The 27,757-nt window shown below is 58.0% G+C and overlaps 3 protein-coding genes across 9 annotated transcripts in view; all 3 read right to left on the bottom strand.

The window, feature by feature from the left end:
* Positions 1-1,025: 1,025 nt before the first annotated feature.
* On the bottom strand, positions 1,026-9,430 carry LOC102525263 (uroplakin-3b-like protein 1). Of its 2 annotated transcripts, none has more exons than XM_072943142.1 (6): positions 9,261-9,430; positions 7,973-8,125; positions 7,570-7,789; positions 6,920-6,996; positions 6,509-6,629; positions 1,026-4,934 (listed from the first exon to the last, which is right to left on the bottom strand). In XM_072943142.1, exons 1-6 carry the CDS (start codon positions 9,334-9,336, stop codon positions 4,535-4,537), a joined length of 1,047 nt encoding a protein of 348 aa, XP_072799243.1. In that variant the 5' UTR covers positions 9,337-9,430; the 3' UTR covers positions 1,026-4,534. The 2 variants fall into 2 exon arrangements, with proteins under 2 accessions (XP_072799243.1, XP_006201525.3); XM_006201463.4 differs by lacking the exon at positions 1,026-4,934 and adding an exon at positions 5,279-5,667 and having other exon boundaries at positions 9,261-9,351.
* Positions 9,431-19,374: 9,944 nt separating this feature from the next.
* Positions 19,375-24,542, bottom strand: UPK3B (uroplakin 3B). The gene is made up of 6 exons (XM_006201462.4): positions 24,274-24,542; positions 23,967-24,116; positions 23,452-23,689; positions 22,094-22,173; positions 21,131-21,260; positions 19,375-20,663 (listed from the first exon to the last, which is right to left on the bottom strand). Exons 1-6 carry the CDS (start codon positions 24,335-24,337, stop codon positions 20,504-20,506), a joined length of 822 nt encoding a protein of 273 aa, XP_006201524.1. The 5' UTR covers positions 24,338-24,542; the 3' UTR covers positions 19,375-20,503.
* A 2,528-nt stretch (positions 24,543-27,070) lies between these two features.
* DTX2 (deltex E3 ubiquitin ligase 2) overlaps positions 27,071-27,757 on the bottom strand; it is a 33,413-nt gene continuing 32,726 nt past the window's right edge. For all 6 annotated transcript variants that reach the window (XM_015236981.3, XM_015236982.3, XM_072943136.1 and 3 more), the window contains one exon: positions 27,071-27,700. In XM_015236981.3, coding sequence (XP_015092467.1) covers positions 27,473-27,700 — 228 coding nt within the window. In that variant the 3' untranslated portion in view covers positions 27,071-27,472. The remainder of the gene's footprint in view (positions 27,701-27,757) is intronic.

Here is a 27,757-nt window from a genome sequence, read left to right as displayed (position 1 = left end):
ATGTTGCCTCCCACCCCGTTCTCCCCAGGGATCCCTTGTGCGGGGGTGGGGGTGGGGGGGAAGAGGTTACAGGTCCCTCGGGGCATCCCAAAGTGGCCGAGAGTGGTCTCAGGCAGAAGCCGAGGTGGGCAGAGGCAGGCACACGGCTGCTGACTGGTGTCCCTGAGGTGCCCTGTGCACGTGGGGGTCCCAACAGTGGCCAAGCAGGGCTGCCAGGAGGGAGTTCAAAGATCCCCTTTCTCTGAGGCCTCCCCAGAGCAGCAGTCACTTAATTCTTTCCGCCCCAGTCCCTGTGGGTGAAAATTGCCCCTTCCCAAAGTGGGAAACTGAGCCAAGGCAAGTGAAAAACCAGGAGTCCTGGGTGTTGAAAGGTGAAGGTTGGGAGTCTAGAGTCTTGGGTCCAGATCTCTGTCCCAGCTTCTTGGAGCGACCAAGGGTAACCCCTTCCCATGGATGGTGGAGATCGTCTGAGTGGGCTTTCTGGAAGAGGTGGCACCAGGCTGGACTTGAAAGAGTAGGAATGGAGCTGGGAGCTGGGGGCAAAGGGGCCAGGCAAAGCTCTCAGGGCATCCTCTGAGCAGAGATAGCCCAGGGCTGTGGGGGGACCGCGTGATTCCCAGGACACCCTGGCCTCACCTCCCCCAGTTACAAGGGAGAAGGATGACCATGGGCAAGACAGGGGACTTGGCGTGGGGCCAGGGCAGCCGCAGCCAGAACATAAACCTGTCATGGCTTCTGGCGCCACTGCCTTCCTGCTCCAGCTCCGGAGAGGACCTTGGCTGGGCTGCCAGGAACCGGGAGCCTCGGAGTCGCGGGGGTGCGGGGGTGCGGGAGGGCGGGGGACAGGAGGTGGAGGCGGATCCTGTTTCTCAGCCTGACTCCTGCGCAGAGAGCTCCAGCACACCCTTCACGCCTGCCCAGAGGGCTCCCCTCCGCTTTCTCTGCTTTCCCGGCTCCTGGTGCACTGTGGGTGTTAGCAAGCCCAAGATCACACTGCTCCCCGCAGGACAGGCCAATAAATCGAGAGACGATTTGGGGCAAGGAATCACGACCTTATTCGGAAAAGCCAGCAGACCGAGAAGATAGTGGGCTGGTGTCTACAGAACCTTCTTCCCCAAGTGAGAATCCAGGCTTCTTTTATACTAAAAGGGAAGGGGGCAAAGTCCTGCTTCCAGCCAGACTCGGGGGGGAGGTGTTAAGCCGTTCACAGGTGGGCCTGGTCAGGCTGTTTCCCGTGAGCTAAATAAAGGTATTTTAGCTTAACACTCGTTACCTGGGAGGCAGGGTTCCCAGAGATGGGCCGTTACGTGTAATTTAAGCTTATAGGCAACATCCCTCTAGTGACTAACTTTAATAGAATACAAAGGTTCTTCCCTATTACATGGGCACTGGGGACCCCTGCACTTGGGTGCCCCCTGGCCCTCAGTTCACTGGGGTCCCCCTCCCTAGCTGCCCCGGCTGGACCCCCACTGTCCCTCCTAGCATCTCTACTTCTGTTCTGCTTGAAGCCTTCACCCCAGCCAATGGAGCTTTAGACTCTAGGCAGGCCAGCTGGGGACAACCATGGCCACGTCGGCCACCCTCCCCAGGCCCTGAGAGTCCACCTCCCAAACAGCCCAGGCTGGAGTAGGTCCATGATGGGAAGAGAAGGGGTCTCCTGCCTTGTCGAGGCAGAGAGGGCCTCTGGTCTGATGGCTGGGCAGAGGGGCCAAGCCGTGGCCCTGGGGCAGCAGGTGATCAGGTTCTGTCAGGTGACCACTCTGCCCCTGGCTTTCTGCCCAGACCCAGTTCCTCACTTCCCAGAAGTTCATCCCCCTGAGTGGTGTTTCGTGCTTTGTTCTCATTAATCTCCTGAACCTTCCAGAAAAAAGTGGAAACGCCCAGCCTCATTCTCCCACTGAGGAAGCTGGGGGTGGGAGTGGGGGAAGGGCAGGGGACCACCTCGGCTGCTACTCAGATCAGAGGCAGGGGTTGGGGCGCTGGCCTGGCGGTACCCCCCAACCCCGACAGGCAGCCATAAGGAGAAGGCAGCATTCGAGCTGCACTTCAAGGAACAGGAGGATTTGGGCTCCAGGTGATGACGCAGGAGATGGGAACAGCAGCAGGACAAAAGGAACAGCATTTGTGAGCCCTCGGGCCATCAGGATGTCCCCGGAATCTCAGGCCTGACTCTGGGCAGCTCAAACCCACCCAGCAAGCAACATGGCCCCTGCAACACCCAGCATCCCTGCCAGTCCCCAGGGGCACCGGGGGAGCCGCTGACATCTTGGCCTGGGGCTAACCAGTGGGTCCTGGGTGGCCAAAGAGGCCAATCCCTCCATGTGGATTCTCCTTCTGGGAGGGGCCTCCAACAGGGTGGCTGGGACCCTGGAGAGACCCCTCTCTCAGGTGACATCTTGCATCCTTGTGCCCCAGGTGGGAATACCCTCCAGGGAGCTCAGACCCGGAAGCGGCGTACCCAGCAGACTCCAGACCAGCTGATCCACCCTCTCCTGGGCCTCACAGCCCCTCCTGCCTGCCTGGCTTCTGGCAATGCCTGGTCTTCAGGCCCTTTTGTGTGAGCCAGCCTTCCTAGGAGAGCCTTGGACCCATGCTAAACAGGGGGTACAAATACACACTTGTGGGGAAGACGGGGCAGAATAGCCCCCGGGGGCCACCTGGTGCAGGGGACAACTGGGTGTCTGGAGAGGAGGCAGGGCATGGAGATGGGGAGCATGGAGGCTGCAAATGGCATGGGGGCAGGGCCCAGGGTGACTCCCTCTGTGCCAACAGCTGGGGTGATGGGCTGCGAACATCCCCCATCCCTGACACATGCAGTCTTTCTCCCCCTCGTTTCTGCTCCATTTTTGCCCTTTCTCCCTACTGAGCCCAAACCTGGAGCAGAAGCCAGCTTTCTGATTCTATCTCGTGTTTATGGGGAAACGGTCATGCCGTCTCCGGGCCAGCTCAGACAGCTTCCCCGCAGGAAGTGGGAGAGTTCCCAGGGCTGGTCAGAGTTAAAAATAGAGACAAAAGAGAGTGAGAGGCAGAGAAACCTAAGAGAGGGGACGGAGAGAGAGTGCGCGCCAGGGAAACTGGGCAGAAGAGGTGGCGGGACGCAGCAAGTCCTCTTCCCCGATCCATTTGTCCATTTATCAGGCTGATATCAGGTGACACGTGGCCCACTGGATGTCACTTCATGCCAGGACAGCTTGGTGACGCTGCCCCACATGGCTTTCCCTGAGAGCAGGTCTCCCTACACGGCTCCGGAGCTGAGGCCCCATCTCTGCTCCACAGGGATCACGGTCAGCATCGCTATGGGACTAGCCACCCTGGCCCAGGCCTTCCGCTGCTGCCAGCCCTGGCCTCCCAGGCCCCAGAAGAGCCCAGGAAAGTGAGCCCAGGCATGGCTGAGGTTCCAGTGGGAGCCTAGGGGGAGGGGGACAGCCCCCATCCCTTGCCCTGTGTGTCTCTTCTGTTTTGTCCTCCCTGAGTCGTATCCTTTATAATAATCCAGTAATAGTAAGTTAACTGTTTTTCTGAGTTCCGTGTGCTGTTCTAGCAAATTATCAAATCTGAGGAAGGGGTCATGGGAATCACTGATTTGTAACCAAGTTAAACAGAAGGAAGTGTGGGTACCCTGGGCACCCTGTACTTGATGCTGGCATCTGAGGTGGGGACCATCTTGTGGGACTGGGCCCTTCACCTCCAGGGAGTTAGTGTCAGAATTGACTCCAACTGTAGGACACCCAGCTGGTGTCCAGAGAGTTGGAGAATTGGTTGGTGGGAGGAAAAGCCACACATTTGGTGTCAGAAGTTCTATGAATAAGAAACAGATCACAGGACCCTTGAACTTCATTCTTGGCTCTTCTCTGTCCTGCTCTGGGCCCAGGAGGCTGGCATGTGGACCACACCATCCAGATGCCCTGCCCCCCCCACTCCTGGTTAGCTGTCAGCAGAGGCCCCAGCACATGATCAGAATGCCAGAGAAGGGACCCCCCAGATTCCTCCACCTGCAGCCCCTCCTCCTGCCGGGCAGACCCTTGCCCATGGCTCCTGCTCCCTGGCTCTGGAAACACCACTAGCCCTTCGGGTACAGGAGTGTTTATGGCCCCATTAGTGCCCTGGGTCACCCTCTCTGGTTGGTTCCCTTAATATGCTGCCCACACCTTTGTAAATGCTCTCAAGTGCCCTGATAGACAGTATGCCATCTGTTTCCTGTCAGGGCTCGACCCATACAGGGTGTCGATGGAGTACAAGGCCTTAGAGTTACCCAGTTCAACCCTCGTTTTTACATAAGGGGACGACTGAGGCCCAGAGAGGGTAAGTGATCTGTCCAGAGCCACCCAGCCCCAGGGTTGGGGCTCATGGCTGCTCTGAAAAGGCAATGGAGAGGCTGAGGCTTAGCTCGGCAGAGGCTGGAAGGCTGTGTGCCCACTCCCCTCCCGGCCCCTCCCAGCCTGGCTCCACTCTGGTCATGTGAGCATTTCCTCCACAGCAGGAGCCGGATGTGTCTGCACTAACTTAATAAACCCATTAGGGCCAATCGTACCTCTCAGACACAGGCACCTGGGCACCCAGCCAGCGCCCTCCATCCCTGCTCCCTGCCCCAGAGGGTGAGGCCCCCATGGAGCAAGGGGCATCTCCTGGTCTCCTCACTGTCCCTCACACCACCCTCCAGCTGCTGCCAACCTGCACCCCAGCACTCCTTGGTGGGGTGGCGTCCAGGCCTTTGCACACATTGTTGCTCACGCCTGGGTGTCCTTCCAGTGTCTACTCGGCACAGTGCAGCCCCTTCTCCAAGGCCACCCCTGCCCAGGAAGCCTCCTCTGGCTCCCAAACATCTGCACTCTATCCATCCTGGAATGTTTCTCTCCTTATCCCACAGTGGTGGATGACTTGAAGGTAGAACCTTGGCCTGGGTCATCTCTGGTCCGGGGTTGGGGGTAGGCAGCCTGGAGTTGGGAGGATGATGCCAAGTGCTCAGTGCCCTGTGTTAGGTTTGAGGCCAGAGTCAGCTCTGGGCTGAGCCTCACCACCAAGCACCACATCCCCAGAATGAGCACGGGGGTGGGAATGAAGCTTAGCTCTAAGTCCTCCAGCCAGGAGGCGAGGCCAGCTGGAGAGAGAGGCCACAAAGAGGAGGCTGGGGGGAGGGGTAGCAGTGAGCACAGTCATCTCCTTGGTTTAGCCTCACCGGGCCCTGGGGGGTCAGTGCAGTCACGCTCACTTTACAGCTAGGGACACTGAGGCCAGAAGAGAGGCCTGCCCTGCCCCCGATGGCTCTGCTGGCCTGGGGCCCTGGGCTCCACCCTGGTGCTGTATCCTCCTGAGAACCCGCACAGGAGCTGGGGACAGGGACGCAGGGAGACTGCCCAGGTGTGCACTGACCCAGCCATACGGGGGGTGCTGCAGACGTTTATTTCCATCAGGGACAGGCCCAAGCTGTGGGCTGAGGACACCCTCCCCTCAACCTTCTTTTGGAAACATTCCCAGGGCTCTGAAGCAGCAGGGCAGGCCCCCAGACCAGGCTCTGCAGGGTGAGGCTGAGCAGCAAAATGGGGGCCCCCTGGAGCCCCTCAGGAGCCCCCCGCGGCTGGAGGGCTGCACACGTGGTGGGTGTCATATCTTCTCCCGCACACCACCTCCCCTGGGCCCGAGATGGGCGTGCTCCCGCAGGTGTCGTAGCTTGGCGGCGGTTGTAGGGGAGAGGGGCAAGAAAGACCAACAGGCCTGATTGAAATCCCATGGCTGTTACCTAGAGCCTGGAGCTCTATCCCCCTAAACCTCACAAATCCAGCTCTGCCTCCCTGCCCTCTTTCACCACCCAGCCCCCACACTCTCCTCCTCCACTCCACACACCCTGGGATGCCGCTACACATCGCTGCCTGTTTCCCCTGATCAAAACCAGCCACTGGCTGCCTCTGACCTTCTGGATCCAGCCCATTTCCTCAACTGGGAATCAAGGCCCCAGCCTGTCCGCAACCTTCTGTCTCCAGACTCTCCCCATCTGTTTCCCTCCCCCTTCTCCCCAAATCCTCCCCAAGGACCAGATGTTCCCTTTCCTCTAGGAAGCCTTGTGGACACCCTTTCCCTACCAGGCCCCAGCATCCAAGCTCTGAGTGAAATCTTGAGGCAAAACTCAGCTCTTGGACTAAGAGCAATTTACCTCCACCTGGGTGTCTCCCACATGGCTTGTCTGCTCTGCACCCAAACTTGCAATACCAGCTCTTGCCACCAGGGGGAAGGTGGTGCCCACTCAGAAAGTGTGTCCGTCGCCCCAACAGGTGTCAGAGGGACAAGGGAAGGAGGGGTTAATGCGCGCATGTGCACACACACACGCACACACTCACACATACACATAGAGGTTCTGGAACCTTGGGGATCACTTGATCAACAATTGTTAGCCCTGTTTGACTTTCAGGGAAAACTCTTCCAGCGGGGCTAGCAAGGGGGAGCAGGGGAGGGACAGAGATGCCTCGGTCAGGGACTCCAGCCCTCCCAGGCAGTCTCGACCCTGTCCACTTACCAGGTGTAGATGAGCAGGGTGAGGAGGGCGGTGAGGAAGACTGCCAGCAGGACCGATAGGATGGCAATGATGACCACGGTGCCTGCACTCTGGGGCCCCGGGACAGCCTGGAGTGCCTCAGCTGAGGGGCGAGAGGGGCCACACAGGCATGTGGGGCGGGAAGGGAGAAAAGTGATCTGACCTGAGGAAGGGGGACCTGGAACAGCTTCCAGACCAACTCTCTCTCACAGTAGCGGTGGGTTGGGTAGGGAGCAGACTGGGGGAGGGGCACCTGCAGACAGCAGGATGGCAGTGGTGGCGCTGCCTGGCTGGGGACTGGCCCATTCCTCCCAGCCCACCGCCTGTCCTCAGGAGCCTCCAGGCCCCTGAGCCCCCAGCCCTAGTGTTTGACCCATGCGCCTGGCTCCATACCTTGCTGCAGTCGGGTCTCACTGGACCACTCTGTCTCAGCCACGGGTCCCTTGTCACTCATCACCAGGAACTTCATTCTGAACAGGAGACCCAGTATTGGGGGTTAGGGTCCCTGGGACCTGAAACCCTCCAGCCCTGGTACCTGTCAGTCTGTCCCCCTGACTCCCAGGGCCTCAGGGAGCGGCCTAGAGCTAAAAGCACAGTGTTAGAGCCACAGGAAGGGGCTCCCATCCCAGTTGTGACACTTCCCAGCTGTGTGGCCTTGGGTGCCTCCCTTGCCCTTTCTGGGACCCTCAGTGTCCTCACTTGGGAAATGTGTGTGGAATGGACTGGATCTCCCAGCACAGAATATCGGAGAATCAAGCCCTGAATGAGAGGAGACTGGGCTGGGGCCAGGCTCTCCCTGGGGCCCACTCTGCCTGGATGGGGAGACTCTGTCTGCATGGTCCACATGGCCCATAGGGGCGAAGGCTCGAGTTGGGGGTCCCTCTGCTCAAGATGACAGGAGATTTCACCGCAGCCTCCCTGGCCCCGGCCCCTGACCCCTCCTCCCACGGGCAGAACTGGAGCCAGGACCCCAGGCTCCCAGCTTGGAGCTTCCCCAGGCAGGAGCACGCCCACCCCAGCAGGGCCCTGGCAGAGCCGCTCACCGGTAGGGGCCGGGGCCTGGCAGGGGGTGGTTGCAGCCCCTTGTCCTGGGGGAGCAGCGGGTATCATTGCCGACACGGAGGACCCGGAGCTGCTTGCCGGGCCAGTCGCCCGGGTAGAGTGCCCGATTGGCCATCAGCGTGAGGTAGTAGCCCCTCTGGGAGAAGCTGGCAGGGACTGGGGTGTCCTCTACCCTCTGTGGGGCAGTGAAGTTCTGGGAGGCTGAGGGTGGCACCGTGGGTCAGAGGTGGGGGCCGCACTCCACCTCATCCCACCAGGCCAGACAGCCTGTGGCTACATCCCCGATGACACCTACCCCCACTGCCCCCACATCTGCCACCCCTCTCGGATCCACCTGCCCACTTCACAGAGGGAGAAAGCAAGGCCTGCCCCAGCAGCACCCACCGTTGCTGTGGGCCACCACCAGCCAGATGGCATCAAAATCGGAGATGTTGAGGTGACTGAACTGGCCCCGAGGCTGCTCCAGCGTAAGGGTGGACTGGGTGAGTCTCCCTGCCAGCGTGGCGCTGGAGAGCTGGGGCACATAGCCGATGCGCTCTGGGGAGGGTGGGGGCAGAGAAAAGAGGCTCAACAGGACACCCAAGCCCCCAGAGGCCAGTCTGAAGGAGAGTCGTTGTCCTGGAGGCCCCCGTCTGAGGAGGGAGACACAGACTTGTCCCGGGAGCTCCAGTCTGAGGGCGGAGACAGGGCTTTTACTGGGGCCTCTGGTCAGGCACTAATCAGGAGGGCTCCTGCCTGTGGGGCGTGGGTGGGGAGCCTGAGTCCAGCCTCTGGCCCCTGCCTTGGGCGCCTAGTAGGGGTGTGCACTGTGGAAGGTCAGGGGGAGGCCTTGCCCCACTGAGTCACCGGGGTCTCAGTGATGGGCAGGACCTAGGAAAGGAGGAGAGATGGAAGCACAGGAGGCCCCTTCCCCAGCTGCAGGCACAGTTCTCTTGGAGGAAGGCATTGGGGTGAGACTAAGATTTGGGGGAGCCTAAGCCCAAACCCAAACTCTAGGCGGACACTTGACAGAGGCCGGTGACACTCAGATACTGGAGAGAAAGATGGAGTGGGCTTTATGGAAGTCTCCGGAACCTTCTCCTTCTTTCAGTTCTGTTAAGTTCAATGTGATTCATTTCCATTTAATTCAGCTCAACTCCAAAGGTTCAGGGCCAGTGCCCTCCTTTCTCAGAGCTCCCAGTTCTCATGCTGAGGCCCTGTGCACACTGCATACAGCAGGCACTTAATATTCGCTTACTGAGGGGAAAGGCGTGGAGCAGCAGAGATAGGGGGATGGGGTTGGGGACTGTCTCTCTAAGTCGCTCCCATCTAAGAGCCCCACAGAGAACCATGCCTGTAGCCCTCCTTGGAGAGCTTCCTTTAAGGGTAAGCATTATCCTTGAAGGCTTCTTTAGACCTCTCCTCGGAGACTGGAAGGAGGGGAGACATTTGGTGAGAACTGGGCTCAGGGCGTGTGGGGATGAGAACCCTAAAAGAGGTTTAGGGTTTGCTTCCCCCCCATCAGGGGTTGGGGGACAGGTGTCTGTCTTGGGACCTCTTCTGGTGGGCTGTTTTCCCTGACCCACTGGAGATGGAGCTCCCAGACTCGGGGCTCAGAAGGCAGCTGGGGGAGGTGGAGTGTCTCCTAGAAGCCTGAAGCACGGTGGGCACCCCTGCCCTGCCCCTCACTCACCCAGGCTGGTCCCCAGCTGGAGGCAGGACAGCAGCAGCCACATCAGCAGCGGAGACTGTCCCCCACTGAGCCCCATGGCCAAGCCAGGGGTCCGACCGTTTGTCTGTCTGAGGTCTGTCTGCAGCGTCCAGAGCCCCAGAGGCTCGGTTGTCTGTACTGGGCTGGGGGAGGCTGCTTCTGGCAACTCCACCCCTCCCAGGTGCCCCCTTCTTCCAAACAACTGGTTGGACAGGTTTAGGGGCTGAATCTGCTGGCCCCAAGCATTGGGCATCACCAGGGAGGGGTCTAAAGAGAACAATTAGCTGCTGCTGCCAGACAAGCAGTGACACCCCACCCCCACTGGAGGAGGGCCTGGCCAGGGAGGGGCTGCAGAAGGAGGAGGCAGCCCCGGGGTCCAGGCAACCCCAGTGACAGTCCTGCCACACCTCGTGGAATCTCCTTGTCCAAACAGTCCCCCACCCTGCAAACCAGGACTCCCTACAACCACCCCCTCCACAGAAGGCAGGGAGAGTTACTTACCCTCATTTCCCAGATGAGGCATAGAGAGAAGGGGGCTTGGAAGGGGGGTTGTCCAAGGTCACCAGCCAGCCAGGGCAGACCTGGGATTGGAGGAGCACCCGCAACAGCAAACCCAGGGGCACTCCCTGCCGTCCCCCTGCAGCCTGGCCCCGGGAAGGGGCTCCCCGACATCGCCCTCTCTCCTACCCTCATCCAAGTGACCTGTCCTCTCTCCTTCCTCCATCTCTGGCTGCTGCCAGGGCAGGGCAACCCCTCCTTGAAAGAGAGGGTTCCCGGATGGGGCTCAGGGCAGGTGGGCAGAGCAGGCACTGACCAGCCCTCACCTGGGCTGGAGCGGCAGCCTCTCACGGCGGCTCCCTGCCCCAAGCACCAGCCCACCTCAGCCCAGCTCCACACCTGACCAGAGCCACCCTCCTAAAATTCAGACTCCTTCAGGGAACACTTAAAAATATTTAAAAAACAATTACTTAAAATTATCCTTTAGTTATTGTAATGCATTTGACTTACATCTCTATATAATCAAAGACATAATCTATTTGATTGCCAGCCCACCTGCACTTTCTTTCCAAATATACTTAAACTGTGACAATTGTTTATTGCAGTAAATGTCAAAAAAGGAAAACATTCCTTTCAACACTGTGTAATTACCTAGTAGGTTTTTTGAGACCAGTGCTTTACTAGGATGTGCTAGCAGATAGTTCCAGACTTTTCCAGATTGAACACCACTGCATTTCACCAATGACTGACTCAGTCCCAGGTGAACCTGGGGCCAAAACCAGAGCAGAAGAGCTCAGGGAAGGCAGATAAGGTCAAAGTGAGTCCGGGTGTGGGTCCCGGGAGCCTTTTATTTTTCCATGCCCATCTCTGTCCCTCTCCTGGCCTCCCCACCAAGGCGTCTGCTCTCCTCAGTGTATCAGTTACCTATGGTGCTGGGATATGTATATGGTCTTTGTGGTACCCAGCACACAGCTCCTAAAGGAGCATCTTTTGTTTCCTGAAATAGCTCCAGAGTGATACAGGTGAAATGAGTGTTTTCGTTTTTTTATAACAAGCCCGTTTCAACCACACCTGAATTTATGTCACTGTGGTGATTTTTGGAACGTCTCTAGATAACCACATGATGGGGGCTGGTTGCCAGGGGAACCAGCCACGTGATTAGAGGGTTAGCACTTTCAGCCACAGCCCCTCCACCCCCGGGGGCAGGAGATAGGGGCCAGAGGTTGAATTAATGATCAATGGCCAATGGTTTAATCAATCATGCCTATGTGATGAAGTCTCCAAAAACCTCCAAAATACTGAAAAAAGCCTAAAATACAGAAAAATCAGTCCTTTCCCTATTGATTTGAGATGCTTTTTTTAATCACACGCCACTGATGCACGCAATCCTCAGTGTCTCCTCTCCACTTGATCTGGGACAAGTTCTCACGTGTCCCAGGGGTGTCCATATCCACAGCCCACTCGGGGCACCAGCTGGCTCTGTTTGTCCCACCCAGGCCCAGATATGAGGGCTCCTTCCCAGACCCTTGAGGCTTGAGGAGTCCCCATTCACCCCGGGGCTGCTGCCAGTGACAACAGGGGAGGTAGGCAGGAGACAAGCCAAGACCCGGCCAGGCTGGGGGACACTTCCTCCCACAGATCTGGACAGGGGCCTGCTCCTACTTGGGGACAACTAGTCAGTCACCAGAGTAAGCAGCTCCCAGCAGTGCCCTTGTGTGGCAGAAATGACGACAGCGACAAGGGGGACTGGGGCAGACCCAAAGCCAGAGACCCCATCTCCCCACCCTCTGCCATTTTCCAAGCCTTGGGTCAGCGCTGGGGCTGTGGCACAAGCTCCGGAGGGGAGAGAAGCCACACAAAGAGACCAAAATGGCCCCACGGCCTAAGGGAGTGGACCCCAGGAAGCAGGGTTGCTCTGATTTAGACAAGAACTCTGATGCATCTTACCCTCAAGGGTCATGGAGACACTCAAGCCTGATCCGTGTGTGTGCACGTGGGTTTGTTCAGGTCAAGTCTGTCAAGTTCTGAACTTTCTGATTTATTCCTTGGATCAGTCTGTCTATTCAAGCATCAGCGTCAGACCATTTTAGTCACTGTAACTTTCCACTAGGTTTTATGCTGCCGCAGTGTAGTTGATCCCTCATATTCACGAGTCGCCGACTGGCTAGACCATCACCTGGTGAATGCCACTTTTCCCCATCAAACTGTAACTGCCTGAGGGCAGGGATCAGGTCTATTTAGCTTTCCCACTGTCTCCTTGTGCTCAATAATTATTCTGACTGTAAATTTGGACACCTCCCTGCTCTGTGTATCTGGCCAGGTGGCCCGTGGGTGCCATCTTGTTCCACAGCATCAAGCTGACCGCTAGAATGTCGTGGCTTCTGGGCAGAGGCCAGCTTCTCTGCTGTGTCCCCTCTTCCTGATCCAGACATCCCCAGCCCCAGCGCGTCTCAGTGTGAAGGGCGTGGGACTAGGATGCCAAGAGGGGCCAGGAGGGCTAGGGGTGGATGGGACATGCGAAGCCCTGGGGAATACTATTCCCAGGACCTACCTTGCTGTGTGCCTTTGGGGTGACTCATGAGACAGGGTGGGGCTCCCACCCGCCCCCTCACACAGAGCAGCTGGCTAAATGCTCCCAAAGGCCCACCCAGCTGATGTCACCAAACAAGGTCCCAGCTCCACAGCAACCATCACACCCGGTCCTGAGGAGGAGCACACAGAGAGCTCTGGGACCCTCCAAAGGTAGCCAGGCTCTTCCCCACCGTCCCCAGCAGAGAGAGGCCCCAGATCTGCAGCCTGGGACTTTGGGCAGACAGGGAAAATGCAGGTGACCCAGTCCCTCCCCCCCCCACCTGCTTGGCCTCAGGGCCACTCGACAGACCCTAACAGACACCCATCTGTGCTAACATCAAGGGTAAAAGACCCCACAGTTCGCTTACTGCACCCTGGCCCTGAATCCTTCTACTGCGCAGTGGTCCAGCCCCTTCCAAGTCTGTCGGGCATCCCTCATGACAGGCAGCTCACCACCTCCCCAGTCTAGTTAAAGCATCCTCCACCCAGGATCATAACCACAAAGCTCTGTCAGTAGGAGAATGCCTCCTTTGAGTAATATCTCACAATTTCGGGCCAACAGGCAGCCACCCTGGCTCAGCCCTGATCCCAAGTCTGGGGCCAGTTCCTTCCTGCTCTGGACACCAGGCAGCTGGGGGTCAGAACACTGAAGCCTTTTGAGTGGTTACATTCGGTGCAACTAACACACTGTTTATCGAGGCTCGCTGTGTGCCGGGACCACTGTGGGCACAGGCTGCGGGCAGAAGATCAGGAGAAGCAGGGGCTGGGGAAATGGGGGCCACTTTACCTATTCATTCCTCCGACAGGCCGTCACAGAGCCCCTGCTCTGTGCCAGGCTCTGGGGTACCCCAGGGAACAAAAACCCAGCTGACATCCTGGTTGGGAGAGACAGAGAGCAAATAAACATATTCAGGTATCATGAAACTTCTGGTGGTGAGACAGGCTTTGAGGAACCAAAGCTGAGAGGTGAGAGTTGTGGGAGATGGGGGCTATTTTAGGCAGAGAGATGGCGGAACCCTGACAAGGTGACATATGAACGGAGCCTGATGACCCAGGAGAGGGAGAACCTTGGGACTCTGGAGAAGGTGCGCTATTGGCAGAGGGGTCAGCAGGTGCAGAGGCCCAGGACAGTTGTCTATTGCTCTGTAAGAACACCCCCCTCAAAGCTTTGAGGCTGAAAACAATAGTCACTTTATCATCTCTTGTAATCCTGTAGCTGGGCTGGGCTCTGCTGTCAGTTCTTCTGTGTCACCTGGAGTCATAGGGCTGCCTCCAGCTGGAGCTTGGCGTCACTCACGTGTCTGGGGTGGCTGGAGCTGCTGAGAGCTGTTTGAACCTCTGCCTCCTCTCATCCTCTCCCTCTACCCTCTTTCTCTCTCCATGAGGCTGCTCATTGTTCAGTGGTCCAGCTTAAGCTTCTCTACCTGGCAGTAAGAATCCCAAGATGACAAAAATGGAAGTTGGCAGGACTCTCAAGGGCTGGGCCTGACAGTCAGAGAGCATCACTGCAGCTGCACCCTGCGGCCAGAGCAAATCCCGGGACAGCCCAGGCTCCAGGGCAGGGGAGGGGATGCCCCTGATGGCAGGGCAGTGTCCATACAGGGGTGGGTGGAAATACCAGGGCCTCTCCTTGGAACAACCCACGTAGACCCTGAGGAGGGAGCATTGTGGCAGTGGTGGGTTTGCTGGGGCCAATGCAGCTGGGGGATTAACTAAGGAGAGAGGAAAGGGGTAGGTTAGGTCCTCGAGGCCAAGGGGCAGCACATATGGTGTGGGGCCATGCATATCACTGTCCAGATTTTGGCTTTGACTCCCTCTCGACCCTCTAGCCTCACACCCACCTCATCCCAGCCAGCTGGGCCCCTCAACAACAAACCCACTCTAATGCCTGATTCCCTACCTTCCTCCCTTCCATCCTCGATGAAGTCTTCAGCACAGACCCCACCTCCTCCAGGAGGTCCCCCTGGTGCCCCCACTTCCCCTAGGCCAGGCCAGATGCCTCCTCTAGGATCCCACCGCTGCCTTGGTGCCCCATCACAGGTCCTTTTCCTTATACTGTACTTTCTGTGCTGGGTTTTGTCTGTGTCCCAGCTCTGCCTGGTAGAGGACCTCATGTCTCAGCCCCATCCTATCCCTGCCCTGGAGGCTGGCCCACTGCCCTGGCCCCCTGGAGTCAGGGCTCCAAAAGGACAGGGATCGGAGGGCAAATCTGAGCCAGGAGCTTTCATGAAACCCTCATGGAGGATGCTTTGCACCATCCTCCACAAAACCCAGCGGGCCATTGCCACTGGGGAGCAGAGAGAGGGGAGCTGGAGATAGGGAGGGAGAGGCCAGGATGATTAATGGGACATTCCTCTCTGTCCCTTATGGGGAGAAGTCAGGGAGAAGAATGGTTGTCAAGGGCAACACATTCTTTCCTGTGGATAACTCCATCCTGCGTCACCCCTAGGGAGTGGGGTTTCGGGGAGGAGGGGACCAGAGTGTGTCCGGGTCAGGGAGCTTAGAAATCGTCACTCATCTTACAGGGGGAGACCGACCGAGGCCAGGGAAGGTGGGCAGGGCTGCCTGGCAGGACTCCCTCAGCAAATGAAGCATAAAGGGGAAACCCTGGGCTCCTGCCCCTAGGAGTCAGGGGTTGTCCAGGCTGGGACCAGTGGCAGGGGTGGTCAAAAGGGGAGGGCCAGGACGCGGCTACAGTGGTCTCTGGCTTCTCAGCAGGGTGGGGAGAAGGCGGCCCAGAAAGCTGGCTCGAGGGGCCAGTGTGAGCCAGGCCCTTCCTGCCTCCAAGCCTCTGCACACTCTGTTCCTGCTGTGCCCCTCGCACTCGTCACTGGCCCCTGCCCTGCGCGCTCCTCCCCCACTACTTCTCAGCACCCGGACACCGACGCCGCGCCGTGACGGTGGGGGGTTAGTCCCCCGCAGCCCAGCCGCCTGAGCCAAATGGCACCGACCAGGCTACTTAAACAACAGACGTTTATGTTTTCACGGTTCTGGAGGCTGGAAAACCAAGACCACGTCAGCAGGGCTGACTTCTTCGGAGGCCTCTCTCCTAGGCTGGCAGACAGCCGCCCTCTCGCTCCCTCTTCCTTTGGTCTTCCCTCTGCCGCATCCCTGGTGTCTCTGTATCCTTATCTCTTCCTGTAAGGACACCAGTCCGATTGGATTACAGCTTACCCTGAAGTATTTGCCTAATCACCTCTTATCTTAATTGCTTCTTTAAAGACCCTAACTCCCAATACAGCCACATCTGCGGCACTGGGGGTTAGGTAGGGCTTCAACATAAGAATTTTGAGGAACACAGTTCAGTCTGTAACAGTCTGTGTGCCTCCCCTTCTCCCCTCAGTGAGTGGGACAGTCTCTAAGGACAGGGACTGGATCTGAGCCCTCTGCATGGCCTGTAGGGTCTCTGGGCTGGGTCCTTAAGTCTGCTGTCCTGCCCAGGAGTAGGTGCCCAGCAACTGCCCCCTCCCTCCCTCCCCCATCCCCAAACCGCTCCTCCCCTCCCCCACCCACCAAGGGACTGGGTGGGGTGGCCGGGCTGCAGAATGAGCAGGGAGGTGTGGCCTGTCTCTCTGCTCCTGTTTCATGCCAGCCCCTCCCGAGAAGGTGGTGCTGGCCCTGCCCTCCGCCACAGGCTCCCCTGACTGCTGTGGGTGGGGACAGGAGGGGCTCCAGGCTGGGAGGCAGTGGGCTGGGCTGGCCAGGAGGTGGATGTGCCCTCTCTGCCCTCCAGCTTCCTCCTAGGGACAGTAGGAGGGGCCGAGTTTTGCTGGGGGTTCTTGAGTCGCCATCCTGGGAGGATGGGGGGCTCTGAGGTGGCAGCAGTGAACAGTCCCAAAGGCTGTGGCACTGGTCCTGGGGCCCCTTCTAGAAGGCAGATAGTCACAACCCCAGCAAGGCTCTGAAGAACTCCCAGCAGGTAATGAAATTCTTTCATTTCTGTGAGCTTAACACCAAGCATGAGCTCTTGGTGCTCCCTCAGGGCCTGCGGACCGGCCACCTTCCTGGGGGGTGACAGATGGTTGCCATTCTGACTGCCCAGCTCCTGCAACACCTGTCTCATGTCTGGGACATCACTCTCCTACTGCTGTGTTCCCCCTGCCAGCACTTGCCACGTGATGTCTTTGTGAGAAGCACAAAAGGGTGTCTCTTCCTGCCATGGACTTGGCCCCCTCCCCCCATCCAGGAGCCCCACCTATGGTGGGGGCCCAAGTCTGCACCTCCCACTGTGGCAGCCAGAGGGTGGGACTTGCCAGGCTCCCGTGCAGCCAAGATGCCCACCCGTCATGCACCCACACCAGGCAAAGAAGCAGGTGCCCTGGCCAGCCCATTCTGGCCAGTGTGAAGATGTATTTGCTGTTTAAAAAGCATTCAGTCAATGAATATTAATTAAGCACCTACTGGGGGCCGGGCTCTGTGCTAGCTCTAGCGCACCCTGGTGAGCAAACCAGATGTGGTCCCTGCCTTCCTGGAGTTCACAGTTTAATGGAGGTGAAGCGAAAGCTCATTGTTTCAAATGTCTAATTACAAAACAGAAAGAAAATGTGCTGAGAAGGAAAAGAACATGGCTCTAGGAGAGCTGAGGGATCAGGAAGGGCTTCCTTGAAGCAGTGAAAGTGGAGCTGAGGACTGGTCTAGGGGAAGGGGAGTGACGTGGAGGAATGTTCTACATTGAAGGGAAAGCAAGTGCAAAGGCCCTGTGGCAGGAGGGGCTAAGGGAGGGCACATGTGGCATGAATACAGGGAGCAAGGGATGGATCGTGGGGCCTCACAACTAAGATGGTGAACCTGGACCCTTTTCTTGCAGAAGAAAGTCTGAGAGTTGCGAGTAAGGGTGTGACACCATTAGGTGTATAATCGACGCTGCGAGAAGCAGGGTGGGGATCAGGAACACTGGTGTGGGGAGACCAGCAAAGGGGCTGCTGAGACACTAGCAAGAAACCAGGGTGGCTGGCCTGGGGGTTGCAGAGATGGTGGAGTGAGATGGATCAGAGGAACAGAGTGAACCCGGAGGGTGAGAAGGAGGGAGGGTGGTGCCCGGCTGCCTGGTTCCCACCTGCTGCCCTCCTGATTCCTTTGACTTCTGGCTTGATGAGTCGCAGGCTAGTCATCACACCCATGATCACTGCTGTTTTTTCTTTTCAACAATGAACTTGTTTTTAACCACTGAGCCGTGATGTTACAGGCCAATGGCTTTGGAGGCACTTCCCCAAATATGGTCCTGGAGAAAATTTAAAACATCATTGAATGAAATTTGCCACAATGTAGTTCTCTCTGTGCACTTTGCTCAAGGCTGTCATGAGCTGGCCCTTGCAGGGCTGAGGTCTGGCTGATGACCCTCTCGAGCGTGACTCTGAGGCAGAAGGCCCGGGCACGGCTCCCTGGGGCCCAGCGTGATGGTGCCTGTGCTGGGCGATGACTGGTCCCCCCGCCCCTTCTCTGTGTGGCTTCTGTGCAGCCCGGGCATGCTTGCTAGCACAGCCCTGGAGCAGAACATCTGCAGCTAGGGAGGCTCACAGGGTCGCCTCCCGCTGACCAGCATTGGCTTCCATCTTTGTAAAATATTAACAATTTGTTAGTGCTCTCATGGACTCACCAAGCTGCTAAGATGATGGCCCCAGAACTCCCTTTTCTGAAGATCTGCTTTCTGATCTCCACTTTCAGAAAATCGAGGGCCCCACTTTGCATTCAAATCCATCCTCACATCAGAAACCTGTGCAGGACCTTGCCTTCTGGCTTATCTCCCACATCTAAGAATTCCCTGATTCCTCCAGCCACCGCCCGAATATTTCTAGGATCCACCTCTTCCTCTCCAACCTGCTTCATCTGCCCTGGTTCAGGGCTGATTCTACCTGCCTGGAAGTCCAGGCCAGCCTCCCTCTCACTGGACTCCCAGCCCCCAGTCCCTGCTGCCAGGGCCCCCAGGCACTATCCTCGCCACGCAGGGCAACACTATTTACACCTGATCTCCCCGAGTCGCACCCTCTCTTCCTCCTTCCTTCTTTCCTTTCTACTTGACTAATTTACATGTGCCTCTAGAGTCACCTCACCCCTAGGAAGTCGCCTTGACCCTCAGATGGAATCACTTGTCTCCCTTGGGCTCCCTTGTCCAGTTTTCAACCACCATGTTGCAGTGTCTGTTCAGAGCCTGTCACCACAGTCAAGCCCCAGGTGGCCCTGATGGGGTGAGGGTAGCTCCTCAGAGGGCTCCAAGATGCTGTTCAGAAGTGAGGGGCAGCCCTGGGCATACACAGGACATCACAGGTCCTGGGACTGGCACAGATTCTGGTACTAAGAACAAGCCACAAAAGGACCACAGGGACACCCCAGAGCCTGGGGCAATTCCTGCTCCCTGCTGATCCTTCAGCGTTGGGCAGGTTCATTCATCTTTTCACTCAGGGAATGCCAGTGGACCCCTCTACCACCCCACCACATCCTGGGCCTTGAGGGCTCTCCTGTCTGGTGTCGGAGCCAGGTCTGGGCAGGTCGTCATGGGAGGGCTGCCGGTGGCAGCCAGCGTTTAACCTTCCTCCAATTTTAAGAATCCAAGAGGACCTGGGCTCTACACTAGCAGATTTTCAAAAGTGGCTGCCCAAAGGCTGGTTCCCATGGCCAGGTGTCACCCAGGGCACCAGGGCCTGAGCTCCTGACTGCATCTGAACCTGCTCTGTCTACACCTGGAGGGGGTCTTGTGGCTGGCTGAGGTGCAGGCAGGATGGGAGAAAGACCACCAGGGACCAGAGGTGCATGGCTTTTGAAAGCAGATCCCTTTGAAGTGTTTGCCTGGGAGGAAGCACTGCTAAGTCCACCTGCGTTAGTGGGGGGCTTCCTGGCCCAGCAACACAGGGGTGGGCTTCCCTGAGGCCATCCGGAGACGGGGTCACCCCAAACGTACAGTTAAGGCTAGCTATCTAGGGGACAAGCTCAGGGCAGCCCCGGGTCTGATGTCAGGGGCAGGCTGGACAGGCCAGGCTGGGTTTCGCATGTAAATGCTCCTCTCCCAGAACCAGCGCTGAACACCACTGGGATGGAGGAACCAGACCGTATTTATTCATCTCCAGAGAGCAGGGACCCCACGCTGACCACCGCCGCCAGCTGCCCTTCTCCGGGGGCGCCTGCACGCTGGAAGCCGCAGTCAGACTAGAGGGCCCGGGAGCGGCCGGGGGGACACGGGGTGGGGTGACAGTGGACAGAGCGCGACGGGCAGGTCACTGTGCCTGTTTTTCCATCTAGACAACGGTGGCAGCTGTGCGGATTGGACGACACACCATAAATCCTTAAGCGAGAGCGTGACTGCTCACCTCTCTGGCTAGGTCGAGGTGAGACCTGGAGTCCTGAAGTCCAGCTGAGCGGCTGCGGCTCCTGAACATCCCGCGGGACGTGCTGCCGCGCATAGGAGTGCGCACGCGCGGGACCCTGCGGCTGAGGTACACTGGCGCCCTCTTGTGGCCATAAGGAAACCACCGGCCTTGCGGGCGGATGGATAGACGCGGGAGAGTCTGAAGCCTGTCCTCCTGGGTGATCGTGGACCCGCAAGAGCCCATTGGAGTGCTCGTCTGAGGAGTGAGAGCCCGAAGGTATCTGACAGTCTGAGGGAGTGACAGCCCCCCAACAGTAACAGCTCACATCAGGATACGTGGTCACAGGAGGCGCAGAGCAGTGAGCCGGCTCCCTAAGATCAGGACCGCGAGGGCCCCAGTCTAACACTGCGTGGCATGCAGCAGGTGCTCAGTAAATGTTTGGAGTGAGAGTGAGTGGTGGGTGGGACAGAGGGACAGAGGGAGACCATGATGGGCCCAGCCCAGCCCCCTGCACAGGGCAGAGCAAGGCCCCCTGCAGGCCTCCAGCTGGGGGTCTCTCCACGTGTCTCTCCACATCACCTTGTCTCAATCACTCATTCACTTGTAGGAGGCAGACAGGAGTGGAGGAGGGGGCTGGATGCCCAGCCTGACCACAGCCCTCCCTTAAATACAACCTCATTGGCTGGAGAAGCGGGAAATGGGAAAGCCAAAGGCAGGGCTGTTAGTGGTCGGGTTTCAGGCAGGGTAGGGAAGCAGGATGGAAGAGGGAGCATGGGTTGCAGGGCCTGCGGACCTGCACTGTGTGCTGGTCCCTGCCATGTCCCCGCTGCCCCAGCCCCAGCCACATGGGCCAGGCTAGGGGCTGAGGCTGGGCAGGGGTTCCAGACCAGGCTCACAGCCCACGGGCAGGGTGGCAGCCTCGCTGGGTGGGATGTGGTGGGTTATGTAGCGCTTCCCCATGAAGGAGCCGATGCGCAGCTGCTCCGGGGCCTCCTCCGGCCACCACAGGCTGGAGCTGGACAGGGAGAGGAAGAGGTGCTGGGTCCCTGTCCAGTGAAGCAGGCTGCTGAGCATCGCCTTCCCCACTCCCAGAGTCCTCCTCTTGCAGCCTCTGATCTCCCTTTCTTCCCTTGTAGAGCCAGCTGGAGACCTGCCTCCTCCAGGTGGCCACCCTGACTACCTGGGTGTCAGTTCACTGAAATGACAGAGGGCTCATCGGAAAGAAAACAAGGCCCAGGAGGAGAAGGGTCTGAATAGTGCCAGGTGGCCCCTTCTCTGATCCTGTCATCAGAGGAGCTGCTGGACCACCTCCCTGGCCTCCCAGTTGAGAGATTCTTAGGGTAGAAATTCCCTGCACATCCCTGGAAGGAGCACCGCCCAACTTAAAACCACAGGGCTCATGGGGGGCTTCCAGGTGCTGGGGCCAGTGAGAGGGAAGGGGCTCTGGGTGGGAGGGGGGCCCTTGTGGGTGTCACCACTCACAAGCGCGTGGTGGAGGCAGCCAGGAAGGCCAGGAGCAGGAGGCCGGCCAGAGAAGAGAGGATGGAGGTTATGATGATCATGTCACCGCTTCGCCGCCCTGGCCAAGTATCAATGGAGCCTGGGGACTTCCCTGCACACGAAGTGGCTCTCAGAGACTGCCCCTGGATCCCAGGGCAGTCACCTCCCCACCATGCTCACACCTAAGGTTGACTGCCTCCCATCGCCAGCCAGCCTCTTTAACTCACCCAACTGTCCCTCTCAGCTGGGCATCTGTGCTCTGCCAGCCTGGACCACCCATTGCTCCAGCCTCTGCCCTAGCCTCATTTGCTGGGCTGTTCCCACCAATGTGCCCACCCACTGCCCTGCCCAGAGCTCAGGACTGACATGTGGCTGTCCTGCTACCTAGAGCCTGGCATTCAAGGCCTTCACATGACAAGACCCACCACCATCACCACCACCCCTGGTCTCCGCAGCCTGTCTCCCAGGCACCCCCTACATGGAAAACTCTGGCCTTTGACATGCAGTTTCCTCGGCCTAGTGAATCACCGGCCTCTTAGGGCCCTGCTGAGGGAGGCCTCCCAGGACCCAAGGTCCTGACCGCCTCCGGCCTCCTTCTTGCCCTGATCCTTCTCCTCTACCCGGTAGTGTTGGGCATGGGGTTGGCTCCCTGAAGGAGGGAAAGACTGTTTCTGTCCATGACTGGGCTGGGGCCTGGGCACCCAAGGGTTGGCAAACATTTCGAGGTGGACAGAGCTGGTGTCTCTGCCGATGGGGCTGACCTAGGGCCTCACCCTCCAGCACAAGGTTCTATTTAAGAGGTGGGAGTGCTGGACATGGACCCTGCCTCTGGGCCCCCAGTCCCATGGCAGCAGGAGGAGGGGCCAGCTAGGTGCGACCATGGTGCAGAGAGCAACCAGTCCACGGGGGCAGACTGGACCCAGAGCGCCCCTCCCCCAGCACTACCTTGGTGGAGAGCGATGGGGTCGGACCACCTTGTCTCGGCCTGGGGTGAGCCCCTGGGGTCCAGCAGGAGGAACTTCACCCTGGGGAGAGGAGGAGGAGTGAGACTCAGAGCCTTAACTACCCTGGGCAGGGCACCACCTCAGCCAGGCCCCAGGCAGCTCCTGGGGGCCAGGCTGTGGCCTTTCTGTGTATGGGGGCAGACACATCAGGCCCAGCCACGGCCTGGCCCCACTCTAAGAACCCTCTGAGACCTCTCCGGCCACAGTGCCCTCTGCCAGCAGCCCCAGACTATCTGAACCAGTGCTCTCCAGACACTCTTTCTAGTTGAGGGGGTGCCTGGTAACTAAATGTCACGTACAGGGTGGGTCAGCAGGGTGCATGGGGCTGGGGGCCCCTGGCTTCCCAGAGGAGAACTGCTGGCTCTGTGGAGTCCATGAGGCCACAGAGGGCCCCCTGTAGGGGTGGGCACCCCAGGCAAAGGCCAGGGAGGGAGGGGTGTGGTCAGCGTGCGCGCGGAGCCCAGGATCATGGGACAGGGCAGGCTGAGCTCGGAGGGCCATGTGGAGCTCAGGTGGGGGCTCTGGAAGGTTTCTGAGCAGCGAGGGACCTAGGCAGGCTGGCACTGAGGGAAGCTGGCCCTGGTGGCTGCTGGGGGTGAGGCAGGGGGTGTAACTGGAGCCAGGGAGTGGCCACGGGGAGGGTGGACCTGGCCGGGCTGGGTGAGAGGGTAGAAGGAGGTGGGGGATGGAGGCTACACCTCCTCCCACCTTCCCTGTACCGCCTGCCGGTTTGGGTTCCCCAGCCACAGACTTGGTCTCCCTGAGGACATCCCTGGCTTTGTCCCGGGCAGGGCAGCCCTCATCTGGACACCTGCTTTCTCACCCCAGCTCCACCCCTGACCTGGACAAGCCACGTGTTCTGAATGCCTGCTTCTCCACCTGTAAAAGTGGATGGCAGTCTTCTCTCCTGCTTCCCTGCCTGAAACCCACTGACTGGCCCAGAACTCAGCCCCAGGCTTAGTTTCCTGCCAGATCTAACTGTGGGTGGGGCCATTACTGCAGCTTCCTTCGCCCCTGCTCTGGTGTCTGTGGACCCCACCTCACCCCACCCCCACCCCCACTGGTTCTGTGATGCCCACCTCCTCCTTGTGGGCCTCCTGGAGAGGCCTCATTCTGCCTGAGCCCTAGCTGCTCCTACCCAACAGAGGAAGAAACCAAGGCTTGTGAAGGAGAGGGGCTTGCTCAACCAGCAGACAGGAAGGGGCAGGACCAGGACAGAGGCCTAGGGGAAGCCCTGGTCCCTGAAACCCCTCCTCTCCCAGCACAGCCCCCTTCCAGGGTCCAGGTCCGGCGACCCACCTGTAAGGTCCAGGGCTGGGGAGGGGGGCGTTGCAGTAGGGTGGCTGGTGAAAGTCAGCAAGGCAGCTGGTGTCATTGCCCACCCTAAGCACAGGGGCTCTCCTGCTGCCACCCACTGGGTCCTCACAGGGCAGCTGGTCCAGGGTCAGGGGCAGTGTCATATAGTGGCCATCGGTCAGCAGCCTTGGGGAGGCTGGGATCTCAGCCAGTGTCTGCGGGTTCTGGAAGTCCCTGGAGGCTGCAGGAGGGAGAGTCAGACAGATGGGGCCGGAAGATAGGTGAAGACCGGACCTTCCTCACTGTAGCCCCTGACTGGGTCCAATGCCTCCAGCCCTGCGCCTCCATGCTTCAGGGCCCAGAGCGCCCCTCCAGACCCAAATCAGAATTTGTCACCTCTCAGAGCCCCTTTAGGATAAAGCTCAAACTCCCAAGCCATACTCCATTGTGAGGGGCTCCCAGGACCCCGCAGCTCTCCCCACCTCCACCCTGGACCCCAGACCTGCACCAGGACACACCGTTACTGAAGGCCACCACCAGCCAGACGGTGTTGGCAGCACTGGCGTGCCCGTCCAGGACACAGCGCGGCTGCTCCAGGGAGAACGTGGTGGCTGTGACCTTCCCTTCCAGGTCCCAGGCTGTTATCTGCGGCGTGTAGGGGATGAGCTCTGTGGCCGTGGAGACAGGCGTGAGGGTCCAGGACCTGCTGCCCCTGGGGCTGCCTCTCCCAATTAGAGGGGGTGGGTTCCCACGTCCAATCACTCCAGCAGGTGCCCCAGCCCCGGGGGCCTGGCCAGGCGCACCCTTCCCGGGACCCTCACTTACCCAGACCCCGGCAGGGCTGGACCCAGACCAGCACCACGAGCAGCAGCAGCCAGGGGAGGCCCATGACAGCCTCCGGCCTGCTGAGCACAGGGCCTCTTCCACATCCACATCCACAGCCTGGGGCTGGCCTGGCTGCCTCCGGCCACACCCCTTTCCCCAACACCCTGGGCCTGGAGGAGCTGGTTAGTCAGGCTGCCCAACAGGCCAAGGGCTTGAAAGACCTGAAAATGTAAGTGTACCCTCCCCCTCAAGCCCAGCCCACCACTGGGAGGGAGATGGGCAGGGCTCTGGTGTGGGCAGGCCAGTGTCCGTTCCACCGCCAGAGCTGAGGGAAGAGAGGCCCCTGAACTCTCAAATGCCGGCCAGGTCACCCCTGAGTCCCATGTCTGAATTTGCACCCCACCCAGCCTCCCAGCCCTAGGGGGAAGGTGACCTTTGGAAACATGGGCTCAGGGCCACATGCCAGAGATTCCTGCACTGCAGGTGCCAGGAGCCTCCCTCTGGCCTTCTGTTGTTCCTACCCAGGGAGGGAAGAGGGTGGCTCCAATTTGTCAGGCTCCAGCCCCATCACAGCACCGCCCCCCCCCCCCCCCGCCGCCCTGCCTTCCCTCCACAAGGCCACATCCTCCCTCACTCCTCAGTTCCTTTATCCAAAGGAATAACATGGAGTCAGATAAAGGATTGTAGAGCCCTTGACAGCTGACAGGTCCCCTACTTATATTACTCTCATGAGTTCTCACGGTATTTTTATTAAGATATAATACTTACACATACCATTAATGTACAGTTCAGTGGGTTTTTCTTAAACAAGGAGGGTTTTATTTTTATTTGTAAGAATTCTGGAGGAGAATGGCTGCTGGCATGGGCTTGGTCAAGTAGGGTCAATGTCTCTGAGATTCTCTTGGCCTTTTTGTCTTTATATCAAGATGGCTGCTGTGGCTCCAGGCATCATGTTCTCAATCAAGGTAGGAAGAAGGGATGGGCAAGGAGGTGTTACCCAATCTGTCTCTTTTATCAGAAAAACATGAGCTTTCCTAGAAGCCCCTGTAGACTTCCTCTTAAATTTCACTGGTCATAAATCACTGATCCCAGAACCTTTTCATCACTCCCAAAGGAACTGTACCCATTAAAACAGTAACTCCCCCTCCCTCTAGCAACCACTAATGTACTTTCTGTCTCTATGGATTTGCCTCTTCTGGACATTCATATAAATGGAATCACACAATATGTGTCCTTTTCTGTCTGGTTTCTTTCACTTGGCATAATGTTTTCAAGGCTCACCTACATTGTATGTGTTAATACTTCATTTTTTCTGGCTGAAGAGCATTCCATTGTATAAACAGATCATAGTTTGTATATCCATTTAGCTGATGGATATTTGGGTTGTTCCCACTTTTTGGCTATTATGAGTGTTACCATGAACACTCATATACACATTTTTGCGTTTTCAATTCTTGGCTATTTATCTAGGAGTTTATTTGCTGACTCATATGGTAACTACTTTTTGAGGCACTGCCCAACTGTTTTCCAGAGTGGCTGCATTTTACATTCCCACTGGCAGTGGACGAGGGTTCCAATTTCTCCACATTCTCACCAATATTTACTTCCTTTTTTTTTTTAATAATAACCACCCTAATGGGTACGAAGTGGTATCACCTTGTGGTTTTGATATGCATTTCCCCAATGACGTTGAGCATTTTTCATATGCTTGTCAGCCATCTGCATATCTTTCACAGATAAATGTCTATTCAAGTCCTTTATCCATTTTTTAAAAATTTGGGATTTGTTGTTTCTCGTTGGGTTGTACGAGTTCTTGATCTATTCTAGATATCCGACCCCTACCAGGTATAGCATTTGCAAACATTTTTTCCCATTCTGACTCTGTGCTGTCATGGCGGAAGCTGGGGGCGGGGGGGACTCAGGTGTCCACTCAGCTCCTGTGTCCTGTGAGCCAGTGAAGTGAGTCTCCCTACGGAGTCAAACAGGGTTGGGGTCTGGCTTCTCTTTCAGCGCATTCTGGTCCTCCCCAGACCAGCTTCTCCATGAGGCAAGTGGGCATGGTGCCCACAAAAATGCCTTAATTTCTTTTAAAATCAGAAGGAAAAAGAAAGAAGAGGAAATTCTAGAGGAAAATGCTCTAGTATACTTTGTAGCAACACATTGTAAAATATAATTTATTTTTTTTCTATGGAGAAAAGGGTTTATGAAGGCAAAACCCTCTACCCTGCATCCATTGCTCAACCCTGAGTATCTTTTCAGCCCCAGGCCACAACCACTCCCTCCAGGCAGACAGCAGGCCTTGGAATATTGGATCCTCCTTCTAAGAAGGTGGGGAAGAATTAGAACTTTGAGGATGGCATCAGACTAATTTGGCCTGGATCCCAGCCCTGGCTCTACCACTAAGTCACTGTACTCTCCAACCTCAGTTTCCTCATCTGTAAAATGGAGACAGCAGCACCTGCCCCATAGTGCTTAGTAAGACAGAACCCTGGAAAAGTAAACGAGATGGGCTACATGGGAGGGTGGGACCCAGCAGAGCAGCTGGACTGCAGGTGGCAAGAACTGGGGCAGGGCACGGGGAGCAGTTAAGGTCAGCGACACAGACTCCCAGGCCTCACTGGAGCCTCGGTTTCTTCATTTAGGAAATGGGGGTTGGATGGGCAGCCTGTGAGGTCCCTCCCTGCTCTGTTGCAGCAGGACACATGTGCTGGCCTTCACACATCAGATTTGTCTCTCACACTCACTCACTCACACACATGCAGCCCCTCCACTGACAAACCCGCCAGGGCCTGCAGACTTTGGCTATAGGGCATTTATTGCAAACAGAACATCTGAGGTATGAGAAGCTGACCTAGACCCAGGCCTGCCCCTGGCTGGGGGTGCGGCAGTCTCTCCTCACCCCCTGCCAGGCCCCCGGCACTGAGGGCCCAACGCAGCTCACGATGGACGGAGCGGTCCAAGCACTGAGGTAGCTGCATCCTGAGCCCCACAAGCACAATCCCAGCCTCGGCTGTTCCCACGCAAACCTGGGCCGGGAGGGGCGGGGAGGGGGACAGGCAGGCAGAAGCCCCGACTCCAGTGGAGCCCCACCTGTGCCCCCTACAAACATTCCAGCCTCTGAGGAAAGGCACCTTCCCACCTGCCCATCCCAGGGGCGGCTCTGCATGGTGGGTGGAGATAGGACCAGCCAGGCCGTGGGTCACTGCTGCTCCAGGCAGTCCTCGGTCACCCCCTGGGCGGCCAGCTCGGCCAGCACGTTCTGCAGGTAGTTGGGGTCGGGGTAGCCGTGGCCGGTCACATTGCGGTCCATCTCAGTCTTATGGTGAATTTCGTTCCACACCACTGTGTCCGTCTCGCCTGTGGTGCTGGACGTCCCCACGGTGAAGATAAGCCGCCTCTTCCAGGCCACCTTCAGCAGCTCCAGGACCTGCCCGGGGCAGGCCGAGGGGAAGGGGAGGGCCGTGAACGAGCGCTCAGACAAACC

Source organism: Vicugna pacos, chromosome 18 (assembly GCF_048564905.1).
Source record: "Vicugna pacos chromosome 18, VicPac4, whole genome shotgun sequence".
NCBI classification, from domain to species: Eukaryota; Metazoa; Chordata; class Mammalia; order Artiodactyla; family Camelidae; genus Vicugna; species Vicugna pacos.
Note: the sequence above shows the minus strand (reverse complement) of the source record. Positions and strands in the feature narration are given on the sequence as shown.